Raw genomic sequence first — 25,356 nt, forward strand, 5'->3', positions numbered from 1 at the left:
TAACACATAAAATTGATGTTTACACATTAATAATGTTACAAAAGGCTAAAATCCTAGCTGTATCTTTTATACATTGTAAAGGTGCTAATCTTGGGGCAAATAATTGGGGAAAGGCAAAATATTGAGGATCAGAAAATATTTGCATGCCGCCTTCTTATACAAAGAGCATGTCAAGATGCTGCTTTGACACAGTATGCTACACTCCCTCTGTAAGGGAATGAAGAGAAAGGCATCTGGTGAAGTTCGTATCTGAACTGTCCAAAGTCAGTCATCCAGCTGGCAGAGCAATGCAACACCTCGCTTGATCCAGTGCTGGACTGGTTTATCCGTGTTAAGAGTTAAGGCAATAACAAAGTTAGTAGAATGTCCAGTAGTAGATAAGACTCCTTTACGCTCGCTTGTCTTGTAGAGTGGGCAGACATATGCGTTAGACTTCTTCATGTCTGATTTTGCAGCTTTTAAAGAAAACAAAACAATGTATTATTTACTGCAGATATTTTAAATGATAGGAACCTAATCTACATACAGATATTAAGTATTTACAGTAACATCCTTAAAGCTAAATAAAAATGAAGAATTGTTTGGTGTGTAAGAGAATGAAATTACTTTTTTTTTTTTTTTAAACATAACAACCTATATTTAAATAAGCTAACAGACTTAAATAGAGTAATTAAACTATTTTGAAACCTGGCAATTTGTTTCCAGGACTCAATGCCAATTTGTGATTCTATCAGTTTCAGAATCATTCAGAGACGTATTCAGATCGGAATAGTTATATAATTAAAGTGTTTTGCTTTAACATAAGGGTTATAGTTTATACACTAGCTTTTCACAGTTCCATGGGAATCCAAGTCACCCGAGAGGCAAGGACACAACTCCACAGGAAAATTTCATATGCCTAGACTGTTCACATACAACTTGCAAACTCTTAAATCATGCATGTATGAAAACAAATTCATCCAGCGTCAGCAGAAGGCACAAGCAGAAAAAGTGGAAGCCTTGTAGGACTACCTATCAGTTAGTTGCATACAAGTTGCAACAATCACAGTAGGGAGTCCTGCTTAAATGATTAAATAAAAATCAGGGATTTACTGGTCCTGATCAAAGAAAACAAGAATTATGGAAAATATTTTACTGGTACCATAGGCAACTAGCAGCAACAAAAAATAACCTAAGCAAATCTTGTTTAAATCATGTGAGGTAAAACACTGAGTCTCTGTAAGTCAATTCAAAATTCTCAACTTGAGTAGAGCGAGGAATTCAAACACCATGTGCCCCCCTGCCAAAATTAACTTTTGTTTGAGAAACAGACTGGGAAACAATTAAACTTACTTAAAAAATGTTCATCTAACTAGTCCTTTTGTCAAATGTGTAACTATAAATCTCTGCAGAGAGAGAGGAATAGGCCTACTGCTCAGATGAAGTACTGAATCAAGACAGATTAAATACTAAGTCAAACTAACAAGCATAATTTTTAATGTAAAAGTCAGAAGTCAGGTGCATGTGAATTCTGTGCGCTTTGGGGTACTTTGGCGAGGGGCAGGAGGATTGGTCTTCTCTAACGGTGGAATTCATTGCTGAAATTTCTTGCTGAAGAGCGCACACTTCAGAGCAATTTTACTTACTTGGTTTTATCCAGACGATTGGCATCACATCAAAGAGCAATTTGGGATACTGTTCAGCTAACATTCCTCTGGTGAGAGAAAGTAACAAAGCAGTTATTTTTGGCTTGGTGTTAAACCAAGACAAGAAAAAAAAAAGAATAGGTTTAAAGGTAAAAAAATGTTTTCTTCTTCATTTTTTCATAAATGAAGCAGTATTTCATTTGGCATGAACTTACTTTCATCTAGCAATATAATATTTCCTTGAGGTACTTGTAAGAAAAACAAAGGAAATGAGGGACTACAGCCACAAAAGTACTAGGCTAGAAAAAATCTTCCTCCATCTACAGCAGATGTGAACTTGCGGTTCCAACATATCAGTGGTTAACCACAAGAGTAGGATCATTTGGAGGGAGAGCTCAACTTTGTATAAAATTGTTGTATGGTCAGGAAAGCCAGTAAGAATGACACTGTCATTCACTGGGTAAAGCATTCACATTGGGGAAAAAAGGGGAGGAGATTTCACTCTTGATCCAATCAATGTTAACTTAATTTTAAAAAGTAGATCAGCATCAACCAGAAAAGCTTAAAGCCCCAGGCACCAGAACACCCTCCAGTCACTGGTGGTGAAAAGGGATCCCCCACCCCAAACAGGCAGAACATGCAAGTTCAGATATGGGAGGGAACAAACTATATGGCCCCCACACTGTCCTTGAATGAAGGGGACAACTGCTATACCTCCTTTCACAACATGGAAAACCTTTTCTTCCAGCCAAAACTAATAGATGAACTTAATACAAATTCACAGATAATTCCAGCACATTCAGAAGTTTATTTTTAAACAAGTATATAATTAATTTAATGCTTTTCTGGCTGCATTTTATATTTCAGAAATAGAATATATTTTCCATTTTTATATTAATTATTAGGGAAGAAGGTGCACAAAAGGTGAGAAGGAGGTGAGAAGACATGCAGGGAAAAAAAGGACAGAGAGAAAAAATAAAAGAGAGAACGTCAGAAGAATTCCAAGCAAGTAATGAAAGAAACACATAAGGTAATGACTAAGAGACAAAAATTTAACTTAAATTACCATAATAAACAAGAACAACCTTATTGCATTGTAATGAAAACAAAACCCACTCTAGAATTTAATTTTTGTGCAAATGGCTGAAGGAAAGGTTATTATATATCCAACTGTATTCCTGAAACTTGGCAAATTCATTACTCTCAGTTGACAAAGTTGTGCACAAAACCATACATCAGACAAAAATCACTTTGGGCAAGTAAACCAAGGAAATTAACCCCTTGCAAAACCTATCTATTGCCCCACATGTTTGTTAGTTCTAGCTGCTCTGCTCACTCATTTTGTTCACATTGCTGGAAAAAAAAAATCTCAGAAAATCTGATATTGCTATTTTTTTCCCCCATGATATTCACCTTTATCTTTAAGGTGCCTATATCTTAGCTATTAATTAATGATAGATACCTTAAAAATGGTGAATAATGGTTGAACAAACAGCTAAAACACTATAAATCAAATCTTGACTTTGTCCTGTGTGACCCAGGGGTAATTTGCATGAGTGCTCTCCATACAGAAAAAACACTAGAGAATGGCCTGGCTGGCTATAGCAAGAGGATGCCAGAGCTCCATAGCTACCTAAGAGCTAGGACAGAGAGACCTGCTTGCAAATCAAAACCTTATCTAAAAATCTATTACATATTTTAAAAATTTTAATAAAATTTTAGATTTTAGAAAATTTAAGTTTTCAAAGAAAACATTAACCTTTTGAATAAAAATGGTTCTATAAAAAAACTGCTCTAAAAATCAAGTCTCTTTAAGATAACTCAGACTGGACACCAAAGAATTAAGCATTCCAGAATTACTGGTTACTTTAAAAACACGTTGGAGTTTCTGCTTGAATCCTCCCGTGGCCCATGCTGTCAGACAATTCTGTGAGTTTTTTTACTGCAGGTTAGCACATTCCAACTTTTCCAGTACAATAACACTTAAAAGATTCACTGTGTTATTTTCTTATCTTTAGCCCACGGGATGAAGGAAAACATTCTGAAGGTGTTATTGAAACAGTATGGAAAGTAAGGCTAAAATGTTTAAACAAATCTTGCGTAAGCACTTAAGAAACCTTTTAAGAACTGTAGCAAAATACTTTAGTACTGACTTGGTCCTGTCCCAGCGAGCTCCATCTAAAAACAATCCATGGACATAAACACCGTCTTCCGGTGCAGTATCAGAGGTATCCTGAGGAATAACCTACAAGAAATAATAAGTGCTGCATGTTATTAAGCTTTCATACCATTTGCTTTTTGAAATATTATGCCAATAGCCAATCTTCAGAAGATCACTCCGAAACAAGAATAAAGTAGTAATGATTTCTTTTCAGCACTACTTTTATACAAAACTGCTAAGATAGCAGCTTTCTGTGGGTGTGTTAGTTACCTTTATTGTACGTTATAAAAAAAGACTTTAATGACGCAAACAAACAAACTACTATATAAGCTGTTTTTCTGAGGTCCAGTGATAAAAGTCTTTCAATATATCTCTTTTACAGATGTTATCTAACATGCCTACCCTACCAAAGAATTAAATGCATGTCTTCAGATTGCAGCAAGTTAGTTGCAAGATGAACTTTCCAGTCAGAATTAACTTATTCCATCTTACTGCAATATCAGGGCTCAGATTAATGACATATACATTTATAATGTATTCATACCTGAAATTCATATCCCAGAAGGTCAATAGGGATTGTGTACTTCCTAGCATAGTTTTGCATAGCTCCAGTTAAAAAAGCTTGAGTAAAATAGAATCCTGACAGCCAAAAAACCGTGGGCTTCCCTAATTCATACCAATCCTGGAGAGAGGAAAATGACATTTTCAGTAATCAAAAAAGAGACAACTCACATATTCTTGTCATTTTCTACATAACTGTATTCAGAAAATCTAGCAACATCTATCATTCCTTTTCCAAATACCCTTTTAACATAAAGAGCAGTGCACTAGTGGCGCTGGCTCTTGTACATTACCTGTAAGAATTTCAGCCGTGCTAGAAAATCCAGGATATAACTGCCTAATGGTTTTAGGCTTGGGTATGAACGTCTAGCCCAACTCTCAGGAACTTTTCCAATAAGCAGACTGCCACAGAGAGCCTCCAGTTCAGAATCCATAACAACCAATCCTTTAATGGCTTTCTTCAGGTTAGTTAATGTGATACGGATAGTTTGTATTAAACTAGAGTTTAAAAAAAAAAAAAAGATTAAAAACAAACAAACAAACAAGCAATTCTCACAAGCTTTGCATGATTTGTAAGATTCCACATCCTCACTGGAAAAAAGAAAAGTGGATTATGGAACTTGTATAGATGGTTTCTATATAACCAGCATAACTAGCCACATTTATAAAGTTACGGATTTGTGCTCGTATTGTCATCTTCCAGTACACATTTTTTCCCAGCCAAGCTAGCTGTACTTAGAAAGCATGATATCGGGGCGGAGGTGCTCTTCTTTAAGATGGCTCAAGGTGAGAGCATGGGAGACTGTGGAGTTCTGATCTGTATTTCAAAAAAACTGCTACTGACTCCTTTTGCAACCAGAAATTCAAGTTCTATATCCCTTTTTTCCCCCATCCTACTTTCCAAATATTAAGTCATATGTGAGGCTTGACTCCTTATGATTTGTAAGACAGCAAACCAGAACACCAGACTAAATACACACTGGAGGAGAGTTTTGTATCTGAATTTTGCAGGTGGCTTGACTCCTCATTTTGGGAAAACAAATTCCAGATTTAGAGCTCCAAAATTTGGGGAAATTTCATGTTTAAATATAGTGCTCAAACAGATATGCAGAACTGCAGTTCACACCTATTTTTTATTATTTTTTTGAAAGGCAATATTGTGGGGTGTTGGGAGTGGTTCTGAGGAGATAACTGCAATAACACCCATTTGTTTCTGATCATGAAAAACTACTTTTGCGTAACTTTTTTTTAAGACTAGGAACAGTTTAATGTACTCTTTTGTTGACTTTGTGAAATACTCTATTCTGTTTAGTAAGAAGGTGAACTAGAAACTCCAAATGTACGCACGGTATACTAGATGGAAGAAAAAGTTTTAGATTACAAGAGAGGAGAACATTGAAATCAGAGACAAAGGAAGACTTGGAGAATGAAGGTTAGAGGGCATTATTAAAAATTTGGGAGAAAATGAAGTGGCGGAGGGGAAGAGACAAATAGAGAAGGAGGAGGGCTGATAAAAATATGGAAGAAAGAATGGAGGAGCAAGCAAAGATAGGAAAAAAATAGGAAATCAAGAAAGAGAGAGAGTGGGACCCAAAGAGAAAAATAAAAGCGATTAGAGGTTTGTAATCCCACGAAAAATATTGTGAAAGGAAGTCATAGGAAGAAAAGAGGTTTCAGGAAAGGGGAAAAAAGGGAAAAATTTAAAGCAGAAGCCTATCAGACAGTACAGAAATAAGCAGAAATATTTCCAAATATCAAGGAAAAGAATTTCATAAGCTGTAACTGTACATGTATTACAGCTTCTACCACCTTTATCCTGCAGGTCTGAAATATGATGGAAGAAAATAAAATATAACTGAGGAAAAAGAAGGTGAAAGAGAAAAAGAAGAAAGTCAAAAACGAAAACAAACAAAAAGAAGCTTAGACTCCCTTCTTCTATCACCTATTTTTCTCTCCCAGTTCATTTCACCATTAGATCTTTTTTCCTGAAATCCATCCTACATTCTGCCTTTCCAAAGGGAAGACTGGTGCTAGGATTGCAGATATCATTGCAGACAGAGTGGAATGAAATAAACTATAAAATATTTCCCAGAACAGTTTACAATGGATGGGTGGTAGGAAAAGGCCTTCTGTAAGTGGAATGATTATGGGTACTTTCAATAATAATAATAAAAAACCCCAACTCTCTTACTTGTTAAATCTCTCCATTTCTTGCACCAGCACAGTGTTCATACTTTCTTCGTATCTCACAGGGTATTTAATTAGGGAACCTTCAATGTCAAAATCATTTGGAAGCTGTAAATGACAACATACTTGGAAATCATTCCATATATCATAATACATTAATATTACATTAAAAGTAAGCAGATACAAAAAGCTGCAGAGTAATATATACCACTAAACCTTCTAAAACTTCTAATGAGTATCTCATCAATACAGTATTTAGAATTTTAATCCAAATCCAAGTGACCCTTATTTTTTTTAAAATCCACCTAGAATTTTTCATACCATATAAAATTATAAATGCATTTCAATTTTCATTAATTGTAACACTGTTCATGTGAACCAACTGCTTTTCCAAGTTTTGTTTGCTCTGTTTTCTCTCTCTGTCTCCTGATTGCTACCTATTTAGCAAAACTTCATTCAACCTACATGCATCTGTGGCCTGCCACAGCCAGAGAGTTCTTACTTTCATGCTGCACTGAAGTCCTCCCAGTAGATTTTTTCCCCCAATATGAAGTAAATTTCAGTGAAGACTCAGATTAAAGAATTTCTGCTTTGTGAAAAGATAAATTTGAGTCCTTTGTATACTGCAATACCTTGCTGAGAATATCATCCGCAATTTCATAAAGAGTGCTGTCACCACCTCCAGAAGAACCTCCCTGCGTGCCTCCTCCTTGTGTTAAAAGCAAAGATTCGAAGAGGATCTTTGTTTGCTGAAGATCTTTTGAAATATCCACATTTTCATGCAAACCAAATATCTCTGGTTGCTGACTAAAAGGAAGATTCTAGGGCAAAATACAATATATATCTGCATTAAATAAAGCAGCACACTAAGAATCAGATCCAAAGCTTTTAGAAGCTGAGTGAAAAATTACCATTGACTTCAGCTGAAGATGGATAAGGACTTTACAGTGTATTTGCAGACAGTATTGCTGGCTATAGAGCTGTCAACTCATGCATAGAAAGCCATTTCCGAGGAATTCTCTGTTATTTATGCTAGGTCCTTCTATCTACTTACCGATTCCCTCTCCCTCCCAGAAACATATGCTGGATCACGACAAGCCAATACAGGATGTTAGGCAAGAAGCTAAGCACCCAATTAAAAGTGCTGCAAAACTACTATTTTTAATGCAGAGAAGCCTGAGAATTGTTTTCTTAGTATATCATCATTATAATAGATGCTATTTTTTTACCTTAATAAATTCAATGTAGTCCTCATACGTGCCTTTTGGTGGAGCATAGTAGTTGCCACTGGGAGAAAAAGTGTAACGAGGATTTTCAATTATATCTGTATTATAAAAGTCATCCAGCATCGTCAGTAGTAAACGTCTGTCCCAGTCATCCGTCACTCGACCTCCATAGTTACACTCACCAGTAAGGTAAGATACAGCTTCAAATGGAACACGGCTATATTCATTTATGAATAGCTGAAATAGAAAACATGAGTAACTCCAGAGACTTGAAGGATCTGCAGAGTAAGTGTGACCTACAGAGTAGAGGGGTAGGAGCTGTAACAATTGCAGTTTATGGAGTTTTCCCACCTCAAGAGTTGGAAATTTCAATTCTGAAATCTTTTTTCAGACAAAATTACTGTTAAAAATTAACAGGAGTTAGTAGTGAAGACCTCTCATGAGTACCAAAATTAACAAATGATTCATGTCATTCTTGAATTATTTGCAACTGGATAGTTTCTTCAGCCTAAACTTTCTAGGACACTTCTCTTCCTTGTACCAAGAAATATGTGTTTCATAGAAATTTCCTTAGAATCTTCTGATCCCTTTCATTGACTGCTTGTTAACTTTTCCAACAGCTCAACTTCAACCTCTGCAATTCACAGTTTTAGCTCTTCTGACTTTGGTCTATCACACAGGGCCTGCAGAAGACTGAAGATCAAGTAGCGCACACCATTTAGCTTTAGGGCAAGAGAATAGTCTTGGGCTTGTTTAATTAGCAATATGAACATAAACAAAGCTCCTTTTACTAAGCAAAAGAGCCACCCTAATAGGTGATCGTCACTTACATGGTGCTACTTGTAGAAGAATGAGCTTTTTCATACAATGATTTTAACTCTACTACAGTCAGTTCTGTAAGTATGTATCTAGATCTCACGAAGAACAACTTTTTATTTAATTTTTCCTTTTTTTTTTAATATTTGTAACATGATTGACACTCCTTGGCTTTGTGACTGAAGTCATAGAAACTTGCTTAAAATTCTGTGAATATTTGCTATAACCTAAGTGTATTGCTATCTTTTGACTACCAGCCTGTTTCCCTGTAGTGGGAACCAAAGTTCAAAAGATCAGTGCTGCAGGCAGAAGCAGCAGATTTTACCTGCAACTGTCTAATACTGATTCGCAAGTCTGATTCATTAAATCCATAGGGTATGTTCCAGCCAAGAGGTCCAAATTTTCTTCTCTCCTGAACAAGAGCATGGAAAAAGCAAACTCCAAAGAGCAGTTTCTCCCATACCTTTGAAAAAGCAAAACAAGAAAGTACCATTAATTGGCCCATATGCTTGTGCTATTCTGTAATTTACATAGAGAACAAAACCATTTGATTATTATTCCATACCATTTTGGGGTACAAATACATACAGCTATTAGGTATGCAGTGATTATTTACTTGTGAACAAGTATGCACATATTTGCAACGTACAGAAGCACACTTAGCAGGATTCTCAAGTACTACTTTACAAGATTTTTCTCTTCTTCCATATTCAAATCGCATGTGATATTTATTTTTAAGATTATAGATAGATATAACTAGATAACTATATAAATATTGATGTACTGTTTAATATTATAAGGCCTGAGATGCAACTACTTACAGCTATGTGGAATGATTACAATGCCTAAAACTGTGAGTAATCCCACAGGATTTTCACTTCTTTCACAGGTAATGATTAGCTAAATGGTTCCTTGCTTATGAGTAAGAGGTATGGGCACTGCAGTTTCAGTCCCTGAGAGCGAGAAAAGATCTTCTCAGTGTTTACCATCTCAACAGTGATTATGCTTATGGCTTATATTTCTTGAAAACTTTCAGAAGTTTAGGTGTGGCTTCAGGCGTGCTCCTGTTTGGAACAGCATCAAGGCCGTGTTCTGCCCCCCAGTTCTCCGAGTTTGACAGGTATGCCCGATCAATGAGTGCCGGGGGTTTATGTACGTTAGGCAAAGAGCATGAGGCTTTCCCGTGTTATGTGACTTAATAAAGCCTGAGAGATAATTTTAACTATTACCACATGAAACTACCTGGCAGAGTCATTCTCTACTAACCATTTTTATGACTGCAAAACCTAAACTGATGACTATAGTAAAAGCTTTATAATATTCACTGGACAGAAATCAGTACATCTGTGAAGAAACATGAACAGAGCTGTCAAAAGACGAGCAAATTACCAGCTCCTTTTCAGGGCACCCACAGAAGAATGCAGGATCAGAAATAGGATCAGAAAGAAATGACTGAAGTAGGTTTAACCGGAGACCAGTCGGAGGTTCATTTGTCATCTTTACTCCATTCTGCAGAATGGTTACTGGAAACTAGAAATAATAAATAGCACAACTGCATTCAGAAAGTGTGGAAGAACTGATATTGTTATAACAATATCCTGCTATATTGTATTTGTTATATTAACAATTATCTTTAAGAAATCACATTTTAAACATCACCAGCTTTTCAAAAATACTCAAGACCATCAAGAAAATAAAACCTTCCTATAAAATATAAACTTATTTGTATTTTAAAATATTTTCTTGATGTTCAACACCTTCTAAATAAAACATACATAGCTAAATTAATTTCTTGAACTTATGTGGAATAAAACTTATGGACAGCATCATAAATTTCATGAATGTGTGTCCTGGAAAAATGCAGTTCCATTCACTGATGTCAATATATTAAAGAGGAATTTTGGTATGGTTGTTTACAATTATTTTTAAGGTCATTTCTTGATTAAGTTCTCTCTTCAGCAGCCTCTAAGCAATTTAGAGAAGTTCCGCATTATCAGTTCATTCATAGGTATGAAAATTGGGTTAAAACTTTACTGACTTTTTCTTTTCATGGAATACAGATGTTCAGTAATACACGTACCTTTGGTGAAGGGTAACTCGTAAGCCAAAGTCTGAAGAACGGATGGCAGTTTTCACTGCTAAACTCTTCACATATTTTCTCTAGCATTGGCATCCAGGAGACAGCTAAATGACAATTTTGTAAACAAACCCAGGTTCCTTCTTCCATCCCTTCTTGAATCATTTTTGTAGCTATGGGTCCTTGTCCTTGTCCTAGCGAGATGGACTGAAACTTATTTCCAACCATCTTTTTGTCATTTGCAAATTTCAGGAGGCCTTGAACAGAAGGCATAATATTTTAGCATTTCTTTGTTAAAATCAAGTCGTAGCTCAGGAAAAAAAAAAAGAATTTTTTTTATTACTATTTTACTAAAACCTACATACAAGATGGTATAGCTTTGATGTACAGTGTAAAACTTAGTCAGTTTTAAAAAGTTACCATTTTATTCTGCAACACAGAATTTTATCAGTCTGAAATGGCTGCATTCAAATTCTACTTGCACAAGTGCAAAATCATCCCCATCGCGTATGCAAGGGGAAATTCAGGTCCCTAATCCGAAAAGCTATGCTGGGCCTTTTCTTCTTTCTGTTTATACTTACTGGACATGGGGTCTGCTCCTGGAGATAGCACAAATATTAGTGGGACTGTAGAATTTGAATCTAAGTAACTTTTTGTTAGATCAAATGGTGGTGGCTCTACAAATTTCTTCCCCAGGTTATTGGTTACAAATGTTGTTATAGCTGGAACAATCTGGTAAAAAAAAGTAAATACAAACCAGTAACATAAAATTAAACATAGCTGCATATTTTATAGCATCTTTAACGTATACTGTACTCAAAATCACTTAAATTCCTGAGCAAAATGTCTAGAGACACCTCTCTACACAGATTTGAGACTAGTCTTGCTGAATGCCTCAGAAGCAAAGGTTTCCACCATGACTTTAGTCTTAAAAATATATACATATCAAATTAAATACCTCATATGAACAACACTAAATGACATAGCCGGGAAGGATAATTACTGAACTGTAAGACTTTAATGCAGTCTTTAGCTAATGTGTAGGGTCTGTATTTCCCCTTGGAATTAACTAAAAAGCAATTATATTAGTATTTATTAATGAGCAACTATAACATGTACTTTTAATCCTAGCACTGGCTGTCCATAACATACGATATGATTTGTTGAATGCACCAAAGGCAGAATGTTTTAAAAGTTCTCTTTGGCTGTTCAAGTGAACACAGTTGATCTCTCTTTGCCTTGTAACCCTTAGTAGGAAAGCACACGGTACTGGATACTGGATACTCTGGCTAATATATCCTAACCATGAGCATGTGGGGTGCACCAAAGAACAGAATAAACATGAATGAGCACTGGAAGAAAACTAGAAAGATGAGTATATTCTGAAAGACGCATTAAATCACATCAGACAAAGGATCTCAGCTGATGCCTCTGATGCTTGAACTGCTCAAGTGGAAAATAAGAATATCATTTATTTTCTAAATAAAATGTTCTGAAGATTAGTTATTTTAACAGCTATATCAAAGTATGCTACAAGATATGGAACGGTCTACAAACACATAGTAATGTATCATTTTACCTTGTCTGGTCTTAAGCATCGAAGGATTATCATCTTTTGTAATTCATTTAATGTACTACTGAATTGTTTTGGTAATGGAAAGCTTTGCAGCTCTTTGCTGTCATAAATTTTTTGCCACTCGCCTGCATTTTCAGAGACGTGACTCCTAGAGGAAAAAGCACTTGCAATTACTGTAAATGCCTGGATTCCAGTTTTTCATGTTTTCCAAAAAGGTCAGTTAAGTTGTAATGTCCTACACAATGCAACCAGTATAATCCATTTCACATCTACATTAGCAAATAATCCTACAGTTGCATTAATTTTTACAGAAGCTTCTTTGTGCTGAAGACTGAGAATCTTTTCCCACTATGCTAGTGCAGACATATACGGCTTCATCTGAATGGTTCTGATTTGACAATAAGCTCTGCCTACTCCAGCAGCCAGCTCTGCTTGGACCTTGGAGGTTTCAGAGATCTAGGGCGGGGTGTGAATTTTCTGCTTCTCATATTTTGGAAAAACTCCATTTGCCAATTGAAGAATTAAGAGGAAATTCAGCCAAGGAAAAATCTTGTATTAATATCCTTCATGCAACATTTGCAGTATATGTTCCTCTGAGATATGACATCTCTTGGACTAGTAACTCTAGATCATCATCTACATCACTACCAAAACTATAACAGATGAGAAACCTCAAAACAGCCAAAGAAAAACTTCTTCTATCAGAGCAGTGTTTGTTCTGCTATCACATGTTTCCACAATCAGACCCAAATCCTTCAAGTACTTTCGGGCTCCGTCAGCCATTCATGTGGAAGACATGTATTGCCACACTGTCTCCAGAATTTAGGGTTAAATCTTATCGAAACCCAAGGCAAAATTCTCCTGATTTCCAGAGATTAGATTTCACCAGAAAAATTCCTCTTCCAGAACTGCGATGGAATTTTGCCACATATACCATCTTCCTTGGCCTCCACTACTCCCCTTCAATACACTGTTTCTCCACCATGGAGGTATTCTCAAAGAAAAGAATGCAGCCCATTCCAGGAAAAAATAAAAAAAAAATAAATAAAAATAAATATATGGTATTCAATGCCTGGATTAATTTAGGAAAATAGTTTAATTAAATAATAATTAGTCAACTTAATTTTTGACTTATTTAAGTGGAGCAAGCCTAGAATATGATGAAAACAAGAACTGGTTTCTAAAGATGAGACACAATTTTATGTATTGGAAATACCAATACTGTGGTGGTATTCTGGCATAATTTTGAAAATGCATTGGAAATATTTCTTCCAGCATATTACATATACTTTAGTCAAAAACATTTACGGCTATTTCATAACAACATTTTACTATACCTCAGTCCTTTAAAAGCTGGGATTTCACTTGCACGACATAATTCGTCCCAGCTCTTATCTGGTAGCCAAGATGGATCTGGGTTCTTGTATTTATTCTTGAGACCCACACCCCCAGTTAGTAAGAACATAAACTCTAGACGTTCTATTTCATTCTTAGCCCTAAATTAAAAAAAAAGATGGATAATATCCAGTTATTGAGATATATTTTTACATAAAGAGTTGTTTTAAATGAATTATACTTCACTGCCGTTTAATAATATTTCTACTGCAGTAACAGTTGAGATCAGATCTCAGTACTCTATGCAATTAAGAAACTGCATAGTAAAAGATGATTGATTAAGACTAAAGGATTTTAAAAGGTAAATTTTATACATCTGATTTAAAGTGATATTATTCCTGATTCTTAAAGGCTTCATAGAAAAGGTGGGTTCCGGGCCTTAGAAATAGTAGCCTTACAAATTGGCTCAAGAAGGATGGTCAGTATACAGATGTATACACATCGTAACTAAGTACTAAAAACATGCACATTATGGTTGTGATCCTGAAGTTTTGAACTCATCTTTCCTCTCACAAGTACACACAAAAAATTACAAAAAAAATCCCCAAAAAACAAAAATCAGGAAGAGGAAACTAAAAAAAAAACAGTAGAAGAGAGAAGACAGCAACTGATATCTCATGACATATGCAAAAGGACAAAAGAGAAACAAAGGGGAGGGGGAAGAAAAGAAAAACAAAGACAAAGGCCCAGAAGTTGCTGGGATGGCACAGCATTGTCTTAGATGTCTTTAAAAAAAAAAAGAGAGAGAGAGAGAGAGAGAGAGAGAGAGAGAGAACCTTTTTCTTAAATAATAGCAGCTGTCCTTAACATAAGGCCACTGTGTAGCATTATCCAGTCCCTTTAAAGAGAGTCATGAAGATGCAAAAGAACTTTTCCCTTTCTCCTTGCATCAGTGACAAAGCCATTGATTTAAAGAAGCATACAAACATTCTCTTTATAACATGCCCAAAGGCTGTAGTAGCAACACATGCACCCACATATTCTTTCACTTGTAAATATTATCAGTACTAACAACAAAAAAACATTCACAACCTTACTCCAAAGGCAAACCAACACATGAACGTGTTCTTTCATCAATAATTTTTTCCGAGATAAGAAAATCACCAGTTTCCATTATTAAGTGTCTTCAGAAAAATGAGCTTACATTAGAAGATTACAGCATAGTAAAAAGGAAAAGAGCAGCTTGTCCTTTTCAAACAGTGATCGACATACATTGCAATACAAATTGTATGTAAAGTGGTCATTTAGGTATCGAAGGCGCTTCTCCAAAATTTTGGATTTGTTACTAAAAAGAAAAAACAAGTGATAAATGGAGTCTTTATATTGAGTGACATAGGCAAATAAGTTAAGAAATCTAAACCTTTTTAAGTTTCTGAAGGAATAATATTAGGATTTAGATACCCATTTCCCCAAAACTTCAATTATACTCAATGCTTTAAAGCTCTTTTGAAAGTCCCAAGCAAAATGACAAACCAAAATTAATCGCAATTGTTAGGTGGCAGCACTCCTAGGGTTCATAACAGAGCCTAGTTCAGAACCAGATTTTAAGCTTTCTAAAATTAACATTCTTAAATACATAAAAAAACGCAACCAAGCAACCTCTAGTGCATGTTTACAGTTCATTATTCACCCAAAGTGAAGACAGTATTTCTTTTATTAAGGAGTTAATTTTCCTTTAAAAGTTTGCATTTAAAGAGAGCTGAGAAGTAAACAGTTAAAAAAANAAAAAAAAAAAAAAAAAAAAAAACTCCAAACCAAAAAACCTGAGGAAATTGTTCAGAAAAAGAGAATGAAAAACGCCTTATTTTACATCAGAAATACTGCATTTACCTGTCATGAATAGAGTTGATGAAGAGGTTAACAAACCAGCTGAGGGAGTACTGGTACATGGGATCAATGTTGGCCAGGTCTGCAATACTGAAGAACAGCACTGATGAATGCTTTGCAATAGGTCGATAGCCTTCACGAGATTCAGCTATTTTAAGTTCCGTTTTCTCTGCAATCTAAACATCAATAATAGTTTGGGGATAGTTTATTTTAAAGAAAAGTTTTCAATATTTTCTTTGTACAAAATTGTTACTATTTGATAACATTATTAAAATACTTTTATACAGCACAATCACAGTAGGTGATGCCTACATTAATAAAAGGAGCACCTGACCTTAATGAAGTACCGTCTAATCTATTTATTTACACTGGAGGATGCAACAGTCAAAACAAAAGAAAAAGGAGGAAGAGCAGTTTTGATGCATCATTTAGCATCATCTATCTTAATCATTGCAATATTTAGAAATACATGTAATTTCAAAATGCTTATGTATTTATGCTCTAGTTTTTCTATTATGAATTAGCTTTATACAAAACAGGCTATTTTGAATATAAAAAGGCTTTTCAAACCTACCATTAAACACAGTCTGAGATTACATTTGATAGACATTAACAAGTAGCAGAAAGGACAATACCAGATTAAAAAAAAATCACTAATATTTGATTTAAGTCTACAGTAATTAAAAAAAAATCTTTATTCTCTCATCAATGATATTTAGCTCCCATTGACTTTAGATGGTATTTTGTACATTAAGCATAACAAAAGAGTTTGGGCTTGCATGCCTATATTAGTCAGGCAGATTACTGCCATTTCCCTGAATATTTTTGGTGGTTTTAAAAATTAAACTCTTCATCTTAATATATCCTTAATGTTATCTTAACTACAGAATTTATTACTTTTTACTCAGTCCTTATAGATAGACACACATTCTTTAAAATGTATGTTAACTGAAGACTAAATAAACCATCAGTAGAGTTTCCAGAAAGGTCTGAATTGTATTTCTTTTCACATTTCACAAGCACAAGATTTCCTCTTTGTGCTTTGTCCTTCAGCTAGCCGCAAATTTTACCATTTAATTTCTACATATCGTTAAGGAGAAAGTCTAGTGCTCCTTACCTGCTGTTTTTTTGTGATCTCATTAGCCATTATTTTAGCAGAATCTAAGACCATGATAGCAGTCTCGTCTTCCAGAATATTCCCTTCAGATGACTGTAAGGTTTCTAAAATTCTCTTCTCAATTTCTTTTAGATGCTTTTTATTGGCTGCAGATTGAAGGATGAGAGAATTTCTTTCCTCTTCTAATTCTGGCCTAATAAAGAAAAAAAACCCCACACATATAAGAGAAACAGTCTACCTTCATAATCCACTGACTATAAAGGAATCCCATGAAGATGATTCCCTCTTCCTACAAGTAATATTTGTGAATACTCTATTCATTTTAAATGCGTTGGTACTATTCAGCATATCCATATATCCCTGAGTATAGATTTCTTTGCACAACTTCAGTTCAGTATTTGGAAATGATGACCTAAACTTTAAGATGCTAGTGTATCGCAAATGTCAGTGCATCTTCGTTTTCTTTTATTTCATCTTTGGTGTGTGGAGAAAAAAAAAAAACATGATGTGATATGCCAAGTAAGTTTATTGCTAGAAACGCTTTCTAGCAAACAAAATTTAGCACAATTGCATACACCACAAGAACTACGTCCCTGCACCTCTCTGAAGGTTCAGATAGGACCTATGATCTTTTCAGAGTTACTTGATTTTTTCTTCATAGGAAATTAAAACTAAATTCTCATAATTCTGCATGCATGTCTGGCAACTCAGTCAAATCAAAATATTACAATAATTATTTAAACTTTGAATAATATTAGGATAGTTTTCTAACATTCAGAGAAAGTTACAGGAGAAAATTGCCAGGAAAAACACAACGACAGAATATCAGCTATTTTAATGTAACCTGTGCACACTTTTAAACATGACACAACCTGTTTCACTTTTACTGAAGTACCAGCAAGTTCTTTAGATATGACAACTAGAAAACCAACATTTTTAATGCTGTCACTGAGCAACACTTAGAACAAGTACCATTCACTTTGCTTTACAATAAATCCATCTCACATTTACTCGCAATGATACTAGAAAATATTTTAAAAGGCTATTTGCCATGAACAGAGACTTACCTCTCCTTTGCTACAACGATACCCAGCAACTGGTCTTCGAGTCCCTCTGGTGTTATCATAAAATTGAGTAAAGAAACTTTTGTAGCCAGTTCTGGCATATAATGTGGATTTCTCAGTTTTGTGGTAATAAAAAATCTGAAATCACTGGAATACTCAATAATGGTCTCACCAAGCCTGATACAATCCATGCCTCCTAAAGTGGAGAAATATTAAGAAAAACTTTGTCTACTTCAATTGCTTACAAAAACATTTTATTTTTCTAATTAATTAGAAGCAAAATTCTTGTCAATAACTCTTGTCAAATTTCCTGAAAAAGTTAAAAAAAAAAATCAAAAAACTGATACACTGTAAAATTCTTACAGACTTCAGTGAGGCCACATTTTTCTCTTAGGAAATGAGAATAACTGAGTCAATCCAATTTCTATCATGCTTTCTGTGTGCATATATGATACTGGAGAAGGTAACAGAGAGCTGTGGAATTATTCTCAAGTATCATATTCTTATAGACTGCTCCTTCCCATGAATAACTGCATTAATTAAAAAAAGGGGGGGGATTTTTTTCCTTGAATTTCCTCTCTGAAACAAAACAAAACAAAAATTTAAGCTTTTCTCAATCCTTTTATTTAGTATGAACATGATAACCAGAAAAGGTAAACTATTTAAGAAAGAATGAAAATATATTTGTGTATCTTTACACTTTTTTCTGTCTTTTCCCAGAAGAAAAAGAAAGAAAAGTTGAAAATCAAATTCATAGCTATTTAGCAAGTTTCAGAGAAGCACAAAAAGTTGTGCCTTAAACAAAATGCCTTGGCAGCTTTTCTTGATTTGTGCAAAATTCAGCACAGTAAATATTAGTACTATGCTAAAATACTTTAAAATGTACAAGCAAAATATATTCAATTTAATTAAGAATTTCACCTTGCAGAATCAAGTGTTATTGTTTAGTCTTCTACAGTGACATGGCAAAGGTTTTCACTAAAACCTCTATCATATGAAATTAGTGAGCTTTATTAAAAAATAAAATAAAACTTAAGGCTGTTGTGAAATTACCTTCCTCTAATCATGGGCAGCAGTAAATTAGAAAGTAGGAAGAAAAATATTGGACAATACCATAGACTATTAGATGAATACTAATGTAATCTGCTTTCTGGGTTCAAAAGTAATTTCCATGTACCTTGTTTAAAAGTCTGTTTAAGTAGCAGAGGTTCAAGTGATGGGTCTAGTTCTTCTCCAACATTTTCTAGCAGAAGTGGAGTTCCAAACTGTATGCAGTTCTCCAGGGTTCTCATATAATCTGTATCAGTGACCTTGATAACATTCAGGTGGTTTTCTTTCTCAAAATTCTTGATCCATTTATTTGCTTGACCTTGAGGATCAATCATTAATGGCCTAGAACATACAAGACTGTTTTTTCAGTGCTTGCAGGAGTTTTTCAAAAATTTGAACTATTTAAAAATACTTCCAGGTCAGGCTGTCAAGCCAAAAAGTGACATAGCTTTGATTCCATTATTTTAAGATACAAGCAACAAACGGATGCCCAAGCGTTTCATCATAATTTGAAAACTAGTATCAAAATAGTTTTAGGAGTTGGGGGAAAAAAAAAAAGCTTGTAACTTTTTTTCATGAAGTACATCAGAATGCAGATTTCTGCTTAACATCTTGTATCTGCACCTTCACTGGAATTCCCAGTATTTAGAATCTTTTTTTTTTTTTTTTTAGAAATTCTGATAGAGTACTTTTTTAATATATATTTTTGCACTAAAAAAAGTAGTTGGAATTTAAGTCTGAGAGGTTAGGATGTTAGCTGGTATAAAGCTAGAACTATGGGCAGGGGTAGTGAGGTGACATTATTGTAATTCTATTCAACAGATTTTGTCCCCATTTGCAGTTGCTGATTTGGTCCATAAATATATGTTTTAATAAGTCAGGCATGAAGGACATCAAACTTGCTAAGTTCACCTCTAACTGCATCCTTCAGAGAACTTGCTAAAAATGGAATTATGTACTGTAATCTCAATGTAATCTGAATCTAATAGTTAAAAGTAACTCTTAAGAGAATGCGAGTATTACTAGAAAATTTTATAATCTGATAGTCCTACCGAGTGCAGATTATTGGCAGACAGCTATCTCAAGCGTTCACGTCATATAACAGACATCATCATCAACTTCAGTTGGAATTAAAAGAAATTGTTAAAGGTCTTAAAGGTCTTAGAACAATCTTAGAACAACAGATGTGAATTTCATATACAGTACAGTAAATATCTCTAAAACATAAGAATGTCATCCGATAGCCTTATAATAGTATGAAATAACCTGAAGTGGTCTGTAGCATCTGGAACCTGAAGTTTATATAACCTGAATCTTATCACGAAACATATGAAGCATAATGATTTCTGTACAGTTCTAAAACTACTTCTTCTAAGTGCTTTATTAGCCAGTAATATGACATCTAGGTGCAATATTAAAAAAAAAAAAAATTAAAAAAAATTAAAAGTAATTATCCAAGGGCTTTGCATCTCCTGAAAGGAAAGCTTTCAGCAACTACATACCTAAATCTATCAAGTGTCACTGCCCGCTTAAATTTCACAGGATTGGAAACAGACGGCGACTACTGTTTCTGCTTTCAGTTACATTCTTTCTACATATTTGGTTTGTGGAGTTTGTTTTTGTTTTTAAGTGAAATCTCCTTCAGATTAGAAAATTCAACTGTGGTACCTACCAACGCCTCGAATTGTCAACAATAACCCCATTGTCTACAGAGAATATGTCAGTTGGCAAACCAGCAATATTCCAAGCTCTTATCTTTACTGGGTCACCAAGAGTGTTACTCAAAGAGAAATTCTCAGAACAAGGAATATTCTTCTCCTGCAAAAAAGGAGAAAAAGAACATTAACCTTTATTCCATGTTTCTTTATATCTTTTATTAAATTCCACTTCAATCCAATGTGATAACATATATTTCCTTTTAATAGTTTGGGTTAGGACCAAGTATAAGAAAAAAAACTCTGAAAAATGAAATGTTAGTTTGCATATTTAAATATCTTTCCGCAATGAATACTTCCCCATACGCTCCAAATTTTATGGGAGCTGTCTCTATCTTTTTGTATGTTCTAAATGTGTTTTCCTTTTTATTACATAATTCACACAATGCATAATCTTAAAAAAAACCTCAAACAGTTGGAAACTGTATAATCACTGTACCTTTCATTAACTCAATGCAGAATTCCAATGCTGATTTGTCACTGATTCACGTGACAATTGTACTCAGTGATGTGATTCACAGATCACTGATTTGTGAATTATGGTAGCAGGATAACTACAATGGAACCGTCCCTTTGCCAACAGCATAATCAACTATTTAATCAACTGAGTACTAGTAATCCAAATGTGTCAGTGCACATTACTACAGAATTTTCCACATTATGCGTAACTACATTTTTGTCTATGAAGTTAATTCTTTCATTTAAAGGCAAAATAGAGAAAATTTTGTGATTTTACTTAAGTAATAATCAAGCTTCACAAAGTCAATGCCATGCTCTCATTTCTGATATGCTACTTTAAGTCTGGAGTAAATTCACTGATTCAATGAAATTCAGATTTACAGAATATTATATCAGCAGAATTTATTTCACTGATCTTAATGAGCTTTACTAGGCTAATACTAATAAACACTGAGGCAGTTTAGATTTTGGCCCACGTTATGAGGCCTTTTGCAGATCACTGTGGGGAAAAAAAAACAAAAAAACAAAAAAACCCCAAACCCAAACTCCACTATTTAAATCTAAGATAACCTTCTAACCTTGCACAGCTTACTCCAGTCTTTGGTACATTCTTGTCGAAAGCCAGCAGTAAAAGCTCCCAGATATGCTATCACCCCAGCTGATATCAGAACATCTCCTGTCAAATTATCGTAAGTGTTTTGAAGATCATTTGCAGCATTATTCCATCTATCACAAGCAGAAAATACAGAATAAAACAGTGCTAAAACCTCCACATTTACAGTATTAACAGCATATATCGACCATTTTTGTTGTTCATGGGGAGAAAAAGAACACCATGTTTATGTATACTGTTCTCATTTGGAAGATATTCTCTAAAATTTTCTCAATGCTTCTGCCCATATTTTTACGCTATAGATAATCAGATAATCTGGAATCTTTCGGAGGTCCACATTATCACAGTCCTCGGTGTTACAGCCCTCAGACAGAAATACAGCATTAAAGGCTCAGAAAACTGAAGTTTAAGCTCTAGCTCTACATCGGATGCAATATAAGAAATTTGAGCTTTTTATCTGACCTTGATTTCTCTCCACCAAGACCTCCAATCAACTTCTCTGCTCGTTCTAGCTTTTTAGCGCACAGATCAACTTGGAATTCTAAACGAGCCTTTTCTTCAGTTTTCTCAATAAAAGTTTGTTCCAAAGCAGCCAAATGATGTTCCACTGCTGCAAGTTCATCTCTCTTCTGATTCAAGAGGGCCAGTGTCTCCTCTAAGGACTGCTGTGCCTCTCTTAAACGGGCTTTCTTTGGTGCAACCACCTATTCAATTACAACCAATACACAAATGCTTAAAGCACATTTTTACATATTTATTATTTAACACAGTGCTCAGGGTGAACAGAAAAAGCAAAGAAAAGCTTTTATAGCACTGAGGGACTAGGATCAAAAACACACCTTTGAAACCCTGTCATACACCTCCATTGCCATAATCCATTTACATAAGCCCTCCGCTGCTGAGGATGCTTTAGCCACCTTCGGCGGGTCAAACTCAGGATTAGTCAGGTATTCAGCCCGAATCTTCTGCATGACAGCTGCCTGGATAACAAAATCATTATAGTTCAAAGCTTTTATATAGCAAAGGCTTGCTGCTGACACTTTTATTTACGCTGATTGCCCTTTCTCTACACACTGACCCACTGAAATAGTAAAGAACTACTCAGTAGTAACTGTGGCAAAATCCACTTCTCATATGTTTCTTTTGCTTTTCCTATCATTGTTTGTGGTCCTTCCTGTTTTTCCAATCCTATTTATTTTTATCCTTTAATCAGGCATTTGGTATATGCCTTACAAGTGGCATCTACCTAAGTTCTAAGAGCATCACAGTCATTTGGAAGCCTTAATTTACACTGTCCCTTGTTGCAAAACATGCTACTTTTCTACTTTCCCCTCAAGACAGAACTGTTTGATATCATTATAAAATATGTATTTTACTAAAGTAAGACAAGATCTGAATGAATTACACTGCTTGTGTCTACTTTTCGGGACCAGTTTTATAAAAGGCAAAGTATATTAAATTTCCATTGCATTTGGCAAACTGCAAGAATCATGTACTTAGTAAAATCTTTTGGAGGAAGACATGTTTTCAAGCTATGTTAAGTACTACACCTCTGGGTGTAAAGTACATCATCTAGCATACTTAACAAAACATTATCCATTTTGTCAGCACTCATTCAATCAAAATACCACCATTATAAAAATAAACAACCATTAATAAGAGCACCAATGTGGCTAGTCATTTAAAAATTGAATAAAGTTTATAATGCCAAAGTAACTGATTTAGAAAAGTTAGCACAAAAAAAGACAGTGCAGAAGGGCTGGACAGGGATTAAATGTTCAAAAAAAAAGAAAAGAAAGAAAAAAGAAACGAGTACATGAAATGAGTCCAAGAGGACCCAGGTTCAGACCAAACAAAGGGCGATAGATCCTTACACAACTCAGTAGACTTCTGAAATGCTTAGTCAAAAGATGTTGTGGATACTGAAAGTTTACATGGGCTTAAGGGGACCAGAATTACAGAAGAGAAATGCACTGAAAGCTAATAAATACATAGAAACTCTCTCTAGCTTAGGAAACCTTCATTTAAAGTGGAGGAGGCTGGGAGAATATTTGGAGAAAGATCGTTTATGCTTATGATGTTCCTACTCGTTCCAAGGCACCCGCTTATGGCCATTTTGGACACAGGATACTGGGCAAGACAGACCTTTACTCTTACACAGTTTTTTTTGTGTGTTACTGTTCTGTTTTGATGAGATACTACCTATCAGTTCCGAAGTCAGATACATTGGTGCACAGAAGGACATTTCATTCAAACACAAGGCAGGCAGTACAGAAGCCTCAGAAAATTCCCAAAGGGGATTCTAAAACCTTCTGAAATGCTAGGTACGAGGATCACCCTGAGGAAGTTTGATTCAGTTGTCACGACCGTATTCACCCTGGCTAGAGCTGTCTACAAACTTGTGAAGATCCTTGGCCGTAACAGAATTGACAAGTTTGGGGCAAATGTGACCTGTGATACAGTATTTTCTAACTTTGTTTTCTGGAAGAAGATTTCTTTATGGTAAAAATCACTGAAAAATTAAACAAAAACCTTACTGGAATGTTGCCCTTGTCGTATTCTTTCAAATCCTTTAAGAAATTCATGTCACCAAGCAGTTTCTTGCTAGGACCCCAGTAATCCAAAATCTACAAAACACAATAGGAAATAACTTTTCAAACCTTAAAACAAACAACAAAAGAACAATACAAATTGTCAAATCTCTTCTAATAAACTCTTGCACATTTAATATTAAAGATCTGGTATCTCCATGAGACACCAATAAAGTAGTGATAGAAGAGTCCATCAGACCAAATATTCTCCTCCAAACTGAAAAAACAGTGACTCAGGGAGGACTTACCTCCACATACAAGTTAAACACATTTAATGAGTTCTCTTTGCATGTTCCAGAACTCCAAATTATGTAAGTTGGACAGTGAAGATGTCTGAGGCATACGTCTGAGGCACATAGCTTTTATTGAGATAATGGGTGCAGGCTGTAAATATGTGTTTGCTTTACTGGACCTTAGGTGTATCGTTTATTGAACAACTGCTCTATGTTGAGCAGAACATGAACTACACTTATTTGAAACTCATTCTCTGCCATTTTACCTTGCCTCCAGTGCCTGAAGGATCTGCAAGTTTTTCAGGTTTTATGTCCTTCATGACACAGACAGCAGCCATCACAAGTTTGACACCAGATGGAGGATTTTTCATTGATTTGACAATTGTTATATCAGAAGGCTGAAATAAAACTCAAATTTAAAAAAATAAAATGTACAGATTTATGACAAATGTTATACCTTTCTCACCCTTGTAAGATAAATGTACTAACAGAAAAAAAAGGAAGTTATAACAGTATTACCAAATAATATAATTATAGTAGGCTTTTAGAGGGGATATTAAGAATACAGTATTAGTGACACAATTAAAAACATCCATCAATTTATTCCATTCAAGGGAAATAAAAATGAAGTAAATGCCAGTAACTGTAAATTAACAATTAACTAAAATTATATTTAAAAAAGTATAGGTCAGAAGATTTTTTTGATTCACTTTTGTATGCATTACCTAAAACATCTCATATACTTTGTAACTCCTACTAAACAATTCCTGTAGGACTTTCTCAGCAATATTGCTTTCAGATCATGTCTAAATCATGATTAGAAGGAAACCTTCTGAAGATCCAAATAGTTCTTAGCCATAAACACATACCATGTTAACCATGAGTGGTCAACCCTAAGCTAATCTGAAAGAGGAAATTCAGATGATACCATTGCTAGTTATTTTGGGTATCGGTTATCCTATCCCTTCCCCCTCCCCCCGCACTGGGCTTTCCTGCAAATAAACAAACAAAATTTTTAAATGCACAAAAAAACCCTTGTATTCTGAGTACATTAAGAGAAGAC

General features: G+C 34.9%; 1 protein-coding gene across 1 annotated transcript in view; it reads right to left on the reverse strand.

Moving 5' to 3' along the window:
* DNAH12 (dynein axonemal heavy chain 12) overlaps positions 1 to 25,356 on the reverse strand; it is a 78,978-nt gene continuing 53,622 nt past the window's right edge. Inside the window, exons 50-74 of the mRNA XM_026078879.1 lie at positions 24,560 to 24,691; positions 24,007 to 24,096; positions 22,309 to 22,449; positions 21,932 to 22,173; positions 21,435 to 21,582; positions 20,355 to 20,500; positions 18,810 to 19,024; positions 17,636 to 17,828; positions 16,569 to 16,761; positions 15,455 to 15,627; positions 14,769 to 14,909; positions 13,567 to 13,725; positions 12,233 to 12,377; positions 11,235 to 11,385; positions 10,657 to 10,910; positions 9,966 to 10,106; positions 8,902 to 9,039; positions 7,764 to 7,997; positions 7,167 to 7,355; positions 6,539 to 6,642; positions 4,641 to 4,845; positions 4,331 to 4,468; positions 3,779 to 3,870; positions 1,626 to 1,693; positions 1 to 455 (exon numbers count right to left, since the gene is read on the reverse strand). Coding sequence (XP_025934664.1) covers positions 265 to 455; positions 1,626 to 1,693; positions 3,779 to 3,870; positions 4,331 to 4,468; positions 4,641 to 4,845; positions 6,539 to 6,642; positions 7,167 to 7,355; positions 7,764 to 7,997; positions 8,902 to 9,039; positions 9,966 to 10,106; positions 10,657 to 10,910; positions 11,235 to 11,385; positions 12,233 to 12,377; positions 13,567 to 13,725; positions 14,769 to 14,909; positions 15,455 to 15,627; positions 16,569 to 16,761; positions 17,636 to 17,828; positions 18,810 to 19,024; positions 20,355 to 20,500; positions 21,435 to 21,582; positions 21,932 to 22,173; positions 22,309 to 22,449; positions 24,007 to 24,096; positions 24,560 to 24,691 — 4,023 coding nt within the window. The 3' untranslated portion in view covers positions 1 to 264. The remainder of the gene's footprint in view (positions 456 to 1,625; positions 1,694 to 3,778; positions 3,871 to 4,330; positions 4,469 to 4,640; positions 4,846 to 6,538; positions 6,643 to 7,166; positions 7,356 to 7,763; positions 7,998 to 8,901; positions 9,040 to 9,965; positions 10,107 to 10,656; positions 10,911 to 11,234; positions 11,386 to 12,232; positions 12,378 to 13,566; positions 13,726 to 14,768; positions 14,910 to 15,454; positions 15,628 to 16,568; positions 16,762 to 17,635; positions 17,829 to 18,809; positions 19,025 to 20,354; positions 20,501 to 21,434; positions 21,583 to 21,931; positions 22,174 to 22,308; positions 22,450 to 24,006; positions 24,097 to 24,559; positions 24,692 to 25,356) is intronic.

Source organism: Apteryx rowi, unplaced genomic scaffold, assembly GCF_003343035.1.
Source record: "Apteryx rowi isolate R43461 unplaced genomic scaffold, aptRow1 scaffold_49, whole genome shotgun sequence".
Classification (NCBI taxonomy): domain Eukaryota; kingdom Metazoa; phylum Chordata; class Aves; order Apterygiformes; family Apterygidae; genus Apteryx; species Apteryx rowi.